The following is a 13637-nucleotide window of genomic DNA, read 5'->3' as shown; positions in this document are numbered from 1 at the left end:
TTGGGGAGTCCTGGGAGGGATTTTGGGGAGTTTAGAGGGGATTTTGGGGGAATTTGAGAGGATTTGGGGAGGATTTGGGGGAGATTTGGGGAGGCACTTGGGGGATTTTGGGGGTTCTGGGGGATCTTGGAGGGGTTTGGGGAGGGATTGGGGTCTCCTGGGGAGGATTTTGGGATCCTGAGGGGAATTTTGGGGTGAATTCTGGGAATCCTGGTGGGAATTCTGGGTGAATTCTGGGGTGAATTTTTGGTAAATTTTGGGTGAATTTTGGGTGAATTTCGGGATGAATTTTGGGGGAATTCTGGTGGGAATTTCACAGTGAATTCTGGGAATCTTGGTGGGAATTCTGGGTGAATTTCGGGTAAATTTTGGATGAATTTGGGGTGAATTTTGGGGTAAATTTGGGATGAATTTCGGGGTGCATTTGGGTGAATTCAGGGTGAATTTGGGGTGAATTTTGGGGTGAATTTTTGGTAAATTCTGGGTGAATTCAGGGTGAATTTCGGGTGAATTTCGGGTGAATTCTGGGTGAAATCTGGGTGAATTTCAGGCTGAATTTTGGGTAAATTTCCGGGTGAATTTGGGGTGAATTTTGGTAAATTTTAGCTGAATTTTGGCTGAATTTCAGCATCCCCACCCCCCTCTCCCCTCCCCTCCCCCAGCCTGGCGGTTCCCACGGGTGGCCCCGCGGTGGGGGAGGGGCAGCCGCAGGGTCACCCCTCGGGGGGCTCAGCCTCCCCTCCCCCCCTGCCCAGCCCCCTGCCCGACTCCACCCGGGCTGACTCGCCGGGGGGAGAGCTGGTCAGCAGCTCCGTGAGTTCTTACTGCAAGGTGAGATTTGGGGGGAAAAATGGGGATTTTGGGGTGTTTGGGGTCATTGGGGTCATTGGGCAGATTCGCCGGGGGGAGAGCTGGTCAGCAGCTCTGTGAATTCCTACTGCAAGGTGAGCTGAATTTGGGGGGAAAAATGGGGAATTTGGAGGGAAAAATGGGGATTTTTGGGGGAAAAATGGGGATTTTGGAGGGAAAAATGGGGATTTTTGGGGGAAAAATGGGGTTTTGGTGGAAAAATGGGGGAAAAAATGGGGTTTTGGGTCATTTGGGGTGTTTGGGGAGAGCTGGTCAGCAGCTCTGTGAATTCTTACTGCAAGGTGAGAGTTTTGGGGGGAAAAATGGGGATTTTTGGGAGAAAAAATGGGATTTGGGGGGGAAAAATTGGGAATTTGGGGGGAAAAATGGAATTTGGGAGGAAAAATGGGGGAAAAATGGGGATTTGGGGTCATTGGGGAGAGCTGGTCAGCAGCTCCATGAATTCCTACTGCAAGGTGAGATTTGGGGAAAAAATGGGATTTCGGGGAAAAATGGAGATTTTTGGGGGGAAAATAGAGGAAAAAATGGGAATTTGGGGGGAAAAATGGGATTTTGAGGGAAAAACAGGAAAAATGGGGCTTTTGGGGGAAAAATGGGATTTTTGGGAGAGGAAAAAATGGGGTTTGGGGGGCAAAAAAATGGGAATTTTGGGGGAAAAATGGGATTTTGGGGAGAAAAATGGGGATTTTGGGGGAAAAAACGGGATTTTTGGGGAACGAAAAAAATGGGATTTTTGGGCGGAAAAATGGGATTTTTGGGGGAAAAATGGGGATTTGGGGGAAAATGGGATTTTTGGGGAAGGAAAATGGGATTTTTGGGGAAGGAAAAAAATGGGGATTTGGGGGGAAAAAAAAATGGGATTTTTGGGGAGGAAAAATGGGATTTTTTAGGGAATCCTGAGGGGATTGAAATGGGGATTTGGGGGATTTCAATGGGGTTTGGGGTGAATTTGGGGAGAATTTGGTGCTCCTGGAGGCTTCGGGAGCTCCTCAGCTGCTCCAAGATCCCCCAAATTCCCCCAAAACACCCCAAATTACCCCAAAAAACCCAAAAATCCCCAAATTTCCCTGCCAGACCAGCGTGGGCACTCAGTGCGACCCCGAGGAGATCATCGTGCTCTCCGACTCGGACTAGCCCCGCCCACCGCTGGCCACGCCCACCGCCTGGCCACGCCCCCTCGGACAAACCACGCCCCCTTCGCGCTCAAGCCCCGCCCCCCGCTAGCCCCGCCCAATAAACGCCGCCTTTTGTCTAGCTCTCGGCTCCGCCCCTTTGTGGGCGTGGTTGTGTCGCGATATGACGTCACGGGAGGGCGGGGCGGGCGGGATAAAGCGCCGCGGCGCCTTTAAGGGGGCGTGGCCGGGGAGGGGGCGTGGCCTGAGGATCCAAGATGGCGGCGGCGCTGCGCTGAGCGCGGAGCGCGGGTAGAGCGCCGGGGGGCGGGGCCTGGGAGGGGGGCGGGGCTAAAGAGGCGGGGCCTGGGGCAGGGGGCGGGGGCTTGGGGAGGGGAGGGGGCGTTGGGGCAGAAATGGGGAGGGCTGGGGAATTTGGGAGGGTTTTGGGGGGATTTCAGGGGGTCCTGGGGGCGTTTGAGGGAATTTTGGGGAGATTTGGGGGATTTGGGGGTCCTGGAAATTTGGGGGTAATTTGGGGGTCTTGGGGAGATTTGGGGTCCTGAGGGCTGCTGGGGCGATTTTAAAAGATTTGGGGGGATTTTGGGGGAATTTGGGGTTCTTGGGGGTCTGGGAGGCCTTTGGGGGCAATTTGAGGGTCTGGGGGGATTCTGGGGTCCCAGGGGTCCTGGGGGCGTTTGAGGGAATTTGGGGGCACGGGGGTCTTGGAAGATTTTGGGGGTCCTGGGGGCTGTTGGGGCGATTTTTGAGGGAGTTTTGGGGGGATTTTGGGGGAAGTTGGGGGGATTTTAGGATGATTTTGGCAGAGATTTGGGGCTCTCGGGGGCTGTTTGCGGAGAGTTGGGGAATTTGGGGCGATGTTGGGGTCCAGGAGGCTCTGGGGGAACTTAGGGGTCCTGGGGGGATTTTGGGACGATTTTGGGGATTTGGGGGTCCTGGGGACTCTGGGGGCGCTTGAGGGAATTTTGGGAGGATTTTGGGGTCCTGGCGGGCGTTTGAGGAATTTAGGGGATTTTGGGGTGATTTTGGGGGTCCTGGGGGATTTTGGGACGATTTTGGGGGAATTTGGGGCGATTTTGGGGTCCAGGGGCTCTAGGGAGCGTTTGAGGGCAATTTGGGGGTCTTGGGGGATTTCGGGGGGATTTTGGGCGTCCTGGGGGACTCTGGGAGGCCTTTGGGGATGGTGGGGGAGATTTGGGGCGATGTTGGGGGCCCGGGGGGGGCTCTGGGGGAAATTTGGGGAATTTTGGGGTCTTGGGGAGATTTCGGGGTCCTGGGGGCTGTTGGGGGCGATTTTGGGGCGATTTGGGGGTGCTTCGGGAGTCCGGGAGGCCTTTGGGGCGTCTGGGGGCGATTTGGGGTCTTGGGGAGATTCTGTGGGGATTTAGGGGAGTCCGGGGGCTCTGGGGGGCGTTTGAGGGAATTTGGGGGGATTTTGGGGGTAATTTGGGGGTCTTGGGAGATTTCTGGGGTCCCGGGGGCTGTTGGGGCGATTTTGGGGGAGATTTGGGGTATTTTGGGGTCCCGGGGGCTCTGGGGGCGTTTGGGGAGTGGGGGTCCTGGGGGATTTTGGGACGATTTTGGGGTTTGGGGTACTTTGGGGGTCCCTGGGAGCTCTGGGAGAGCGTTTGAGGGCAATTTGGGGGTCTTGGGGATTTCGGGGCATTTTGGGAGGATTTGGGGAGATTTTGGGGTCCCGGGAGGCTCTGGGGATTTTGGGACGATTTTGGGGAGATTTGGGGGGATTTTGGGGGTCCTGGGGGCGTTTGAGGGGAATTGGGGGGTGGGATTTTGGGGGTAATTTGGGGGTCTTGGGGAGATTTTGGGGGTCCTGGGGGTCTGGGAGGATTTGGGGCGATTTTGGGGCAGTTTTGGGGGGGAGTTTTGGGGTTTGGGGGAGAATCGGGGGTCATGGGAGGATCTGGGAGGATTTGGGGGCGATTTTGGGGGGGCTTTGGGGGGATTTTGGGGCAATTGGGGCGTTTCGGGCAATTTGGGGGCTGAGGCTCCGGGATGGATTTTGGGGTCCAAGGGGGCATTTTGGGGATCTGGAGGGTCGTAGGGGAGATTTTGGGGAAGATTTTGGGGGATTTTGGGGGGTCCGAGGGGGCTCGGGAACGATTTTGGGGGATTTGGGGGAATTTGGGGAGTTTTGGGATCTTGGGGAATTTTGGGGGGGATTTTGGGGGTCCTGGGGGTCTGGGAGGATTTGGGGCTATTTGGGGCAGTTTTGGGGGAATTTGGGGGAGTTTTGGGGGTTTGGGGAGAATTTGGGGGGTCTTGGGGGATCTGGGAGGGTTTTGTGGCGATTTGGGGGAATCTTGAGGGCTCTAGAGATTTTGGGGAGATTGCAGGGAAGATTTTGGGGGATTTTCATTAGGAATTTGGGGGTCCTGGGACAATTTTGGGGGATTTGGGGTCCTGGGGTGGGTCTGGGGGATTTTGGGGAGATTCGGGGGGTGGGGTCGTGGGGGGATTTTGGGGTGGATTTCTGGGTCCCGGAGGGGATTTGGGGTGGATTTTGGGGGACCTTGGTGAGATTTTGGGGCGATTTTGGGGGTCTTGGGGGTTTGGAGGCGATTTTGGGATTTGGGGGCAATTTGGGGCGATTTTGCAGGGTCCTGGGTGGGTTTTGGGGGTCTCAGGGTGATCTGGGGGAGGATTTGAGGGGAATTTTGGGGATCTGGGAGAATTTTGGGGGTTCTGGGGAGAATTTTTGGGGTCCTGGGGAGATTCCGGGGGGCGATTTTGGGGCATTTCGGGGTCCTTTAGAGGATTTTGGGGTCCGGAGGAGAATTGTGGTGGATTTTGGGGCGATTTTGGGGGATTTGGGGCTATTTTGGGGCGATTTTGGGGTCTTGGGGTGGTCGGGGGGGATTGGGGGGATTTTGGGGTCTCGGAGGGGTCTGGGATGGAGCTGGGACGTTTTAGGGCGATTTGGGGAGATTTGGGAGGATTTTGGGGGATTTTGGGGAGATTTGGGGGATTTTGGGGGTCTCAAGGGTCTGGGTGGGATTTGGGGGTCCTGGGGGACTTCGGGGGCTTTTTGGGTGGATTTGGGGGAATTTTGGGGATCTGAGAGGGATTTGGGGGCAATTCGGAGGATTTGGGGGCAATTTTGGGGGAATTTTGGGGGTCCTGGGGGGAGATTTGGGGGCTCTGGGTGGGATTTGGGGGTCTGGAAGGGTTTTTTGGGGGAATTTTGGGGGATTTGAGGACTCAGGGTGACGTTTTAGGGTGAATGAAAAGGATTTGGGAAGGAATTTTTGGGGAATTTTTGGGGGATTTTGGGGATTCTGGGGACTCGTGGTGACGTTTTGGGGTGAATTAAAGGGATTTTGGGGCTCTGGGAGGGATTTTTTGGGGAATTTTGGGGGATTTTTGGGGTCCTGAGGGGAAATTTGGGGATTTTTGGGGAAATCTGAGAAGATTTTTGGGGTCCTGGGGGAGATTTTGGGGAATTTTGGGGATCCAGGGTGGATTTTGGGGATCCTGGAGGGAATTTTTGGAGAATTTGGGAGGATTTTGGGGAGTTTGAGGGTTTGGGGGCTCCTGGGGAGAATTTGGGGTGATTTGGGAGGAAATTTTGGGGAATTTCAGGAGAACTTGGGGTGATTTTTGGGGTTCTCAGGTGCTTTGGGAGGATTTTGGGGAATCCTTGGGGGGAATTGGGGGAATTCAGGAATTTGAGGGAGAATTCTGGGATTTTGGGGCAGAATTTGGGATTTTGGGGCAAAATTAAGGATTTTGGGGCAGAATTTAGGATTTTGGGGCAGAATTTGGGATTTTGGGGCAGAATTTCAGGATTTTTGGGCAGGATTTGGGGTTTGAGGCACAATTCTTGAGCAAAAATTGCAATTTGGGGTGAAATTTTAGGGATTTTAGTCAGAATTTGGGAATTTGGGGCAAAATTTTGGAATTTGACACAAAATTTGTGCCAAAGATTTGGGATTTGGGGCAGAATTTATGAATTTTGATCCAAAATTAAGGAATTTTGGGAGGAATGAATGGGATTTAGGGATTTCTGTCAGAATTAAAGGGATTTCAGTCTGAATTAATGGGAATTCAGGGGAATTAATGGGATTTTTTGTCAGAATTAAGGGATTTTTGGTTAGAATTAATGGGAATTTTGGTCAGAATTAGTGGGATTTTGGTCAGAATTCATGGGAATTTGAGCCAAAATTAGTGGGATTTCAGTCAGAATTAATGGGATTTGGGAGAGAAATGAAGAATTTAGGTCAAAATTAATGAGGTTTTTGACAGGGTTGAGGGATTTTGGTTGGAGTTAATGGGATTTGGTTGGAATTAATGGGATTTTGGTTGGAATTAATTGGATTTTGGTTGGAATTAATTGGATTTGACGCAGAATTTAATGGGATTTGGTTGGAATTTAATGGTATTTGGGTCAGGATTAAGGGAATTCAAGTCAAGACTGATGAAATTGGGTTGAATTTACTGGAATTTTCATCAGAATTAAGGGATTTGGGTTGGAATTAATGGGATTTGGGGCAAATTAAGAGAATTGGAGCAGCAGTTGAGGGATTGAAATCAGAAATAAGGGATTTAAATGAGAATTAAGGGATTTAAATCAGAATTATGGGATTTAAATCAGATTTTAGGGCAGAATGAAGGATTTGGGGTCAGGATTGATTGGTTTGCTGCAGAATTTATGGGATTTTGGTGCAGAATTTATGGGATTTTCGTGCAGAATTAATGGGATTTTGGTGCAGAATTTAATGGGATTTTGGTCAGAATTTATGGGATTTTGGTCAGAATTTAATGGGATTTTGGTGCAGAATTTAATGGGATTTTGGTCCAGAATTAATGGGATTTTGGTGCAGAATTTATGGGATTTTGGTCAGAATTTAATGGGATTTTGGTCAGAATTTATGGGATTTTGGTCAGAATTAATGGGATTTTGGTGCAGAATTTATGGGATTTTGGTGCAGAATTTAATGGGATTTTGGTCAGAATTTAATGGGATTTTGGTCAGAATTTAGCAAATTTGGTGGAGGATTAAAGGATTTGGGTCAAAATGAAAATATTTGGGTCAAAATTAATGGGATTTTTGCCAGAATTAAGGGATTTTGGGGCAGAATTAGTGAGATTGCAGTTGGAATTAATGGGGTTTTGGTCTTAATTAATTTTGGGGTTTTGGTCTTAATTAATTTTGGGGCAGAATGAATGGGGTTTGGTGCAGAATTAATGGGATTTTGGTCAAAATTAAGGGAATTTGGTCAGAATTAATGGGATTTTGGAGGGAAAGAATTTACAGAGAATTAAGGAATTTGCTGCAGAATTAATTGGATTTCAGTGGGAATTAATGGGATTTCTGTTGGAATTAATGGGATTTGGTGCAGAATTAATGGGATTTTGGTCAGAATTGTAGGATTTCCAGTCAGAATTTAGGGATTTGGCGCAGAATTAATGGGATTTCGGTTAGAATTAATGGGATTTGGTGAAGAATTAAAGAATTCAGGTTAAAATTAGTGGGATTTTTGTCAGAATTAAGGGATTTGGGTTGGAATTAATGGAATTTGGTTCAGAATTAATGGGATTTCAGTCAGAATTAATGAGATTTTGTTGGGAATTAAGGAACTTGATTCCGAATTAATGGGATTTGGTGCAGAATTGATATGATTGTTGTCAGAATTAATGGGATTTCAGTCAGAACTGTTGGGATTTTGGGCAGAATTCATGGGATTTCGGTTGGAATTATTGGGATTTTGGTCAGAATTCATGGGATTTCAGTCAGGATTGACAGGATTTCGGTCAGAATTCATGGGATTTTGGTTGGAATTGTTGGGATTTTGGTCGGAATTGAGGGATTTGCTGCAGAACAATGGGATTTCAGTCGGAATTGTTGGGATTTTGGTGCAGAATTCATGGGATTTTGGTCGGAAATGTTGGGATTTTGGTCAGAATTAAGGGGTTTGGCACAGAATTAATGGGATTTCAGTCAGAATTGATGGGATTTCAGTCAGAATTGATGGGATTTCGGTTGGAATTATTGGGATTTTGTGCCGAATTCATGGGATTTCGGTCAGAATTGTTGGGATTTCAGTCAGAACTAATGGGATTTGGTTCAGAATTAATGGGATTTGATTCAGAATTAATGGGAATTTTATCAGGATTAAGGGATTTTGTTCAGAACTAAATGATTCTTCACCAACCCAACCCAATCCAACCCAAATTCCCATTTTCCCCCCCAAACCCCCTCAGCCCCTCCCCCTCTCTGGCCATGGGATTTCGGTTGGAATTAAGGGATTTTGGTCAGAATTGATGGGATTTCAGTTGGAATTGTTGGGATTTTGGACGGAAATATTGGGATTTTGGTCAGAATTGTTGGGGTTTTGGTTGGAATTGCTTGGATTTTGGTCAGAATTCATGGGATTTTGGTTAGAATTATTGGGATTTTGGTCAGAATTGATGGGATTTCGGTTGGAATTTTTGGGATTTTGGTCAGAATTGATGGGATTTCAGTCAGGACTGATAGGATTTCAGTCTGAATTGTTGGCATTTTGGTTGGAATTGTTGGGATTTCAGTGCAGAATTCATAGGATTTTGGTTGGAATTGTTGGTATTTTGGTTGGAAATGTTGGGATTTCGGTGCAGAACTAACGGGATTTGGGTCAGAGCTAAGCGATTTGGCACAGAACCGAGCCGATCCAACCCAAATTTCCCATTTTTCCCCCCAAACCCCTCGATTCCCCCCCCAGCCTCCCCTCTCTGGCCATGCCCGCCCCTCCTCCCTCCCCTCTCTCCCCCATCCTCCAGCTGGATTTCCCGGAGCTTCCCTCGTCCAGGGCTGAGAATTTGGGATTTCTGTTGGAATTAAGGGATTTGGCACAGAATCGATGGGATTTCAGTCGAAATGGATGGGATTTTGGTGCAGAATTCATGGGATTTTGGTCAGAAATGTTGGGATTTTTGTTAGAATTTTTAGGATTTCGGTCAGAATTGATGGGATTTCAGTCAGGACTGATAGGATTTCAGTCTGAATTGTTGGCATTTTGGTTGGAAATGATGGGATTTCGGTTGGAATTGTTGGGATTTCGGTGCAGAATTGATGGGATTTTGTTCAGAACTAAGCGATTCTTCACCAACCCAACTCAATCCAACCCAAATTTCCCATTTTTCCCCCCAATTCCCCTCCCCCAGCCCCTCCCCCTCTCTGGCCATGCCCCGCCCCTCCTCCCCCCTCCCCCTCCTCCTCCTCCTCCTCCTCCTCCCCGGTTCTCCATCTGGATTTCCCGGAGGTTCCTGCGGCTCTGCTGTCCAACCTGAACCGGCAGCGGCTGCAGGGGCAGCTCTGCGACGTGTCCGTGCTGGTGCAGGGCCGCGAGTTCCGCGCCCACCGCGCCGTCCTGGCCGCCTCCTCGCCCTACTTCCACGACCAGCTCCTCCTGAAGAACCTGAGCTCCATCGAGCTGCCCGGCGCCATGGACCCGGCCGCCTTCGGCCTCGTGCTCAGCTCGGCCTACACCGGCCAGCTGACCATGGCGGCCGAGGACATCGTCAACTTCCTGACGGTGGGCAGCGTGCTGCAGATGTGGCACATCGTGGACAAGTGCACCGAGCTGCTGCGGGAATTCCGGAATTCCGGTTTATCTGGTTTATCTTCGAGCAATTTATCGTCGTCGTCGTCGTCCTCGGAGGCGCTGCGGGAGTTCCGGAATAATTCCAGTTTGTCTTCGTCCAATTTGTCTTCGAGCAATTTGTCTTCGAACAATTTGTCTTCGTCATCCTCGGAGGTGCCGCGGGAATTCCGGAATAATTCCAATTTATCCAATAATTTAGCCAATAATTTATCCTCCTCGTCGTCCTCGGAGCTGCAGCGGGAATTTCGCAATTCCAATTTGTCTTTGTCGTCATTGTCAGAGCAATTCCGGAATTCCAATTTATCCTCTTCGCCCTCGGAGCAATTCCGAAATTCTGGTTTATCATCATCATCATCCTCGGAACAATTCCGGAATTCCAATTTATCTTCCTCCTCCTCGGAGCAATTCCGGAATTCCAATTTATCTTCCTCCTCCTCGGAGCAATTCCGGAATTCCAATTTATCTTCATCATCATCCTCGGAGCAATTCCGAAATTCGGGTTTATCTTCCTCATCCTCGGAACAATTCCGAAATTCTGGTTTATCTTCATCATCCTCGGAGCAATTCCGAAATTCTGGTTTATCTTCCTCCTCCTCGGAGCAATTCCGGAATTCCAATTTATCTTCCTCATCCTCGGAGCAATTCCGGAATTCCGGTTCATCCTCGGAGCCTCCGCGGGAATTCCGCAGCTCCAACCCCGCCGCTCCATCCTCCTCCTCCTCCTCCTCCTCCTGGCGGCAGCTCTCCAGCCGCACCAGCGACAGCCAATCGCCCAGCAGCACCAACTACCTCAGCCCCGCCGAAACCCCCAAATTCCCCAAATTGCGCGAGGGGAAGGGCGGCGGCGAGGAGGAGGAGGGCGGGGAGGAAGGGCAGCGCTGGGTTCTGGTCAAGCAGGAGTGGCTGCAGGAGGACTTGGTGCTCACCTGCGAGGAGGACGAGGAGCCGCTGGGGATTTCCCGGGAGAGCGAGGAGATTCGGGAGCGGGAAGGGGTTGGGAGTGAGGGTGGGAATTCGGGTGGGAATTCTGGGATGGGGAGCAGCCGGGAAAATTCGGGAATTGGGATCGGGAGTGGCCGGGAAAATTTGGGAATTTTACTTGGGAGTAGCAGGGAAAATTCGGGAATTGGGATCGGGAGCAGCCGGGAAAATTTGGGAATTTTACTTGGGAGTAGCAGGGAAAATTCGGGAATTGGTATCGGGAGCAGCCGGGAAAATTCAGTTTTACTCAGGAGCAGCCGGGAAAATCCGGGAATTGGGATCGGGAGCGGCCGGGCCGCGTGGGACAGAGAGGAGATCCTCGGGATTTCCCGCGGAAATGAGGGAATTCCGCACGGAAATGAGGGAATTCTGCTCGGGACAGCCGGGATTTCCCGCGGGAGCGAAGGAACCGGCGGGATTTCCCGGGAGAACGAGGGAATTCTGCACGGGATCGGCGGGATTTCCCGGGAGAACGAGGGGGTGATTTCCCCCGGGACGAGCGGGATTTCCCGGGAGAACGAGGGGATTATTCTGCACGGGACCGGTGGGATTTCCCGGGAGAACGAGGGGATTATCCTGCACGGAATTTCTCACGGGACCGGCGGGATTTCCCGGGAAAACGAGGGGATTTTTCCCCGCGGAAACGAAGGAATTCCACCCGGAATTTCCCACGGAAACCCCCGAAAAACCCCCAAACCTCCCCGCCCGGCGCGGCTCAACCTCCCCGCCCAGCAATCCCCACCTGACCAGGTGAGCTCCGCGCTCACCGCCGAGCAGGTGAACACCTGCGGCTCCTCCTCCGACCTGCCGGCCGGGGGTCGCTCACCTGTACCTGCCGGGAGGATGCCGCGGGGCAACCCGGGAATCCCCGAGGGATCCAAAATCTTCCTGTGCCACTGCGGGAAGGCGTTCTCGCACCGCAGCATGCGCGAGCGGCACGTCAACATGCACCTGGACCTGCGGCCCTTCACCTGCCCCGAGTGCCGCAAGCGCTTCAAGATGAAGCACCACCTGACGGAGCACATGAAGACCCACACGGGGCTGCGGCCCTACACCTGTGCGGGCTGCGAGCGCAGGTTCATGTGGAGGGACAGCTTCGTCAGGCACAGGGGGACGTGTTTGGGGACAGCGGGGACACGGGGCAGGGGCGGGGCGCACCTGGGAACAGGTACGGAGTGACACCTGTCACACCTGTCACACCTGTGCGGGGTGTGAGCGCAGGTTCATGTGGAGGGACAGCTTCGTGAGACACCGCGGGACGTGTCTGGGGACAGCGGGGACACGGGGGAGGGGAGGGGCGCACCTGGGGACAGGTATGGAGTGACACTGAAACACCTGGGGACAGGTATGGAGTGACACCTGTCCCACCTGTCCCACCTGTGCGGGCTGCGAGCGCAGGTTCATGTGGAGGGACAGCTTCGTGAGACACTGCGGGACGTGTCTGGGGACAGCGGGGACACGGGGCAGGGGAGGGGCGCACCTGGGCAGTGACACCTGAGCACACCTGTCACACCTGTCACACCTGTATGGGATGTGAGCGCAGGTTCATGTGGAGGGACAGCTTTGTCAGGCACCGGGGGACGTGTCTGGGGACAGCGGGGACACGGGGCAGGGGCGGGGCGCACCTGGGAACAGGTATGGAGTGACACCTGAGCACAGGTATGGCAGTGGTGTCACACCTGAGCACACAGGTGATGTCAGCGCAGGTTCATGTGGAGGGACAGCTTCGTGAGACACCGCGGGACGTGTCTGGGGACAGCGGGGACACGGGGCAGGGGCGGGGCGCACCTGGGCAGTGACACCTGAGCACCTGGGGACACCTGGGGACAGGTATGGAGTGATGATGTCACACCTGGTGATAGTTGTGGAGTGACACTGAAACACCTAGGGACAGGTATGGCAGTGATGTCACACCTGAGCACACAAGTGATGTCACACCTGGGGACAGTTGATGTCACACCTGGGGACAGGTGATGTCACACCTAGGGACAGGTGATGTCACACCTGAGCACACAGGTGATGTCACACCTGGGGACAGGTGATGTCACACCTGGGCAGAGGTAGGGGATAATGTCACACCTAAGGACAGGTAGGGGGTGATGTCACACCTGGGGACAGGTGATGTCACACCTGGGCAGGTGCAGGGACACAGGGACACTGGGAGGGTGGGGAGGGATGACGTCATCACACCTGGATGAGGGGTGACGTCACACCTGGGGGTGGGGAGGGGGGAGGGGCGGGAACAGCTCGGGAGGAAGGTAAGCAGGTGAGGTCACACCTGGGCAAGGAGTGATGTCACAGCCGAGTCGGGAGGTGACGTCATGCTCAGGTGACATCACAGCTCCCAGCACACCTGGAGACCCCAAAGACACCTGGAACCCCCCAAGGACACCTGGATGTCCCCAAAATCCACCTGGAGTCCCCCAAAATCTACCTGGATGACCACCAGGAACACCTGGATCCCCCTAAAGACACCTGGAACTGCTCATGGGGACACCTGGAGTTCCCAAAACACACCTGTATCCACCCAGGGACACCTGAATTCCCCCAAAAACATTTGGTTACCTCCAAAATCCACCTGGAGCCCCCCAGGAACACCTGGAGCCCCCTGAAGACACCTGGATGACCCACCCAGGGATACCTGGAGTCCCCCAAGGACACCTGAGCCCCCCGAACTCACCTGGAAACCCCCTACAGACACCTGGAGTCCCCCAAAAAACACCTGGATGGCCCCCAGGAACACCTGGATCCCCTAAAGACACCTGGAACTGCCCCCCCCCGAACTCACCTGAGCCCCCCGAACTCACCTGGATCCCTGCGGTGAACTCACCTGGCCCCGCCCCCAGTGGGTGTGTCCTGCCCCCCCCACGCCCCTCCCCCCCGCGGTTTTGTATTTTTGGGTCAATTTGTGGTGATTTTCGTTCCCGGCGATAAAAATCCAACCTGGGGGCGTGGCCAAGGCTCGTGGGGGCGGGGCTTGGAGGGGAGGGGCGGGGCTACTATCCATATGGGTGTGGTCAGATAGCGGGGTGAGAAATGGGCGTGGTTAATT

General features: G+C 52.7%; 1 protein-coding gene and 1 long non-coding RNA gene across 2 annotated transcripts; both read left to right on the top strand.

Moving 5' to 3' along the window:
- The first annotated feature begins 600 nt into the window (after positions 1 to 600).
- Positions 601 to 2124, top strand: LOC146421455 (uncharacterized). The gene is made up of 2 exons (XR_014848747.1): positions 601 to 831; positions 1945 to 2124. It is a non-coding gene; the product is annotated as an uncharacterized LOC146421455 (long non-coding RNA).
- A 6753-nt stretch (positions 2125 to 8877) lies between these two features.
- LOC146421454 (uncharacterized) lies at positions 8878 to 11909 on the top strand. The gene is made up of 3 exons (XM_085047150.1): positions 8878 to 8892; positions 9263 to 11661; positions 11807 to 11909. The coding sequence occupies exons 1-3, from the start codon at positions 8878 to 8880 to the stop codon at positions 11907 to 11909; spliced, it is 2517 nt and encodes an 838-aa protein (XP_084903276.1).
- The last annotated feature ends 1728 nt before the right edge of the window (positions 11910 to 13637 follow it).

The sequence above is a fragment of the Lichenostomus cassidix genome, unplaced genomic scaffold (genome assembly GCF_008360975.1).
Source record: "Lichenostomus cassidix isolate B80296 unplaced genomic scaffold, HeHo_3.0 HiC_scaffold_33, whole genome shotgun sequence".
Taxonomy (NCBI): Eukaryota; Metazoa; Chordata; class Aves; order Passeriformes; family Meliphagidae; genus Lichenostomus; species Lichenostomus cassidix.
This window is presented reverse-complemented; position numbering and strand designations above follow the sequence as displayed.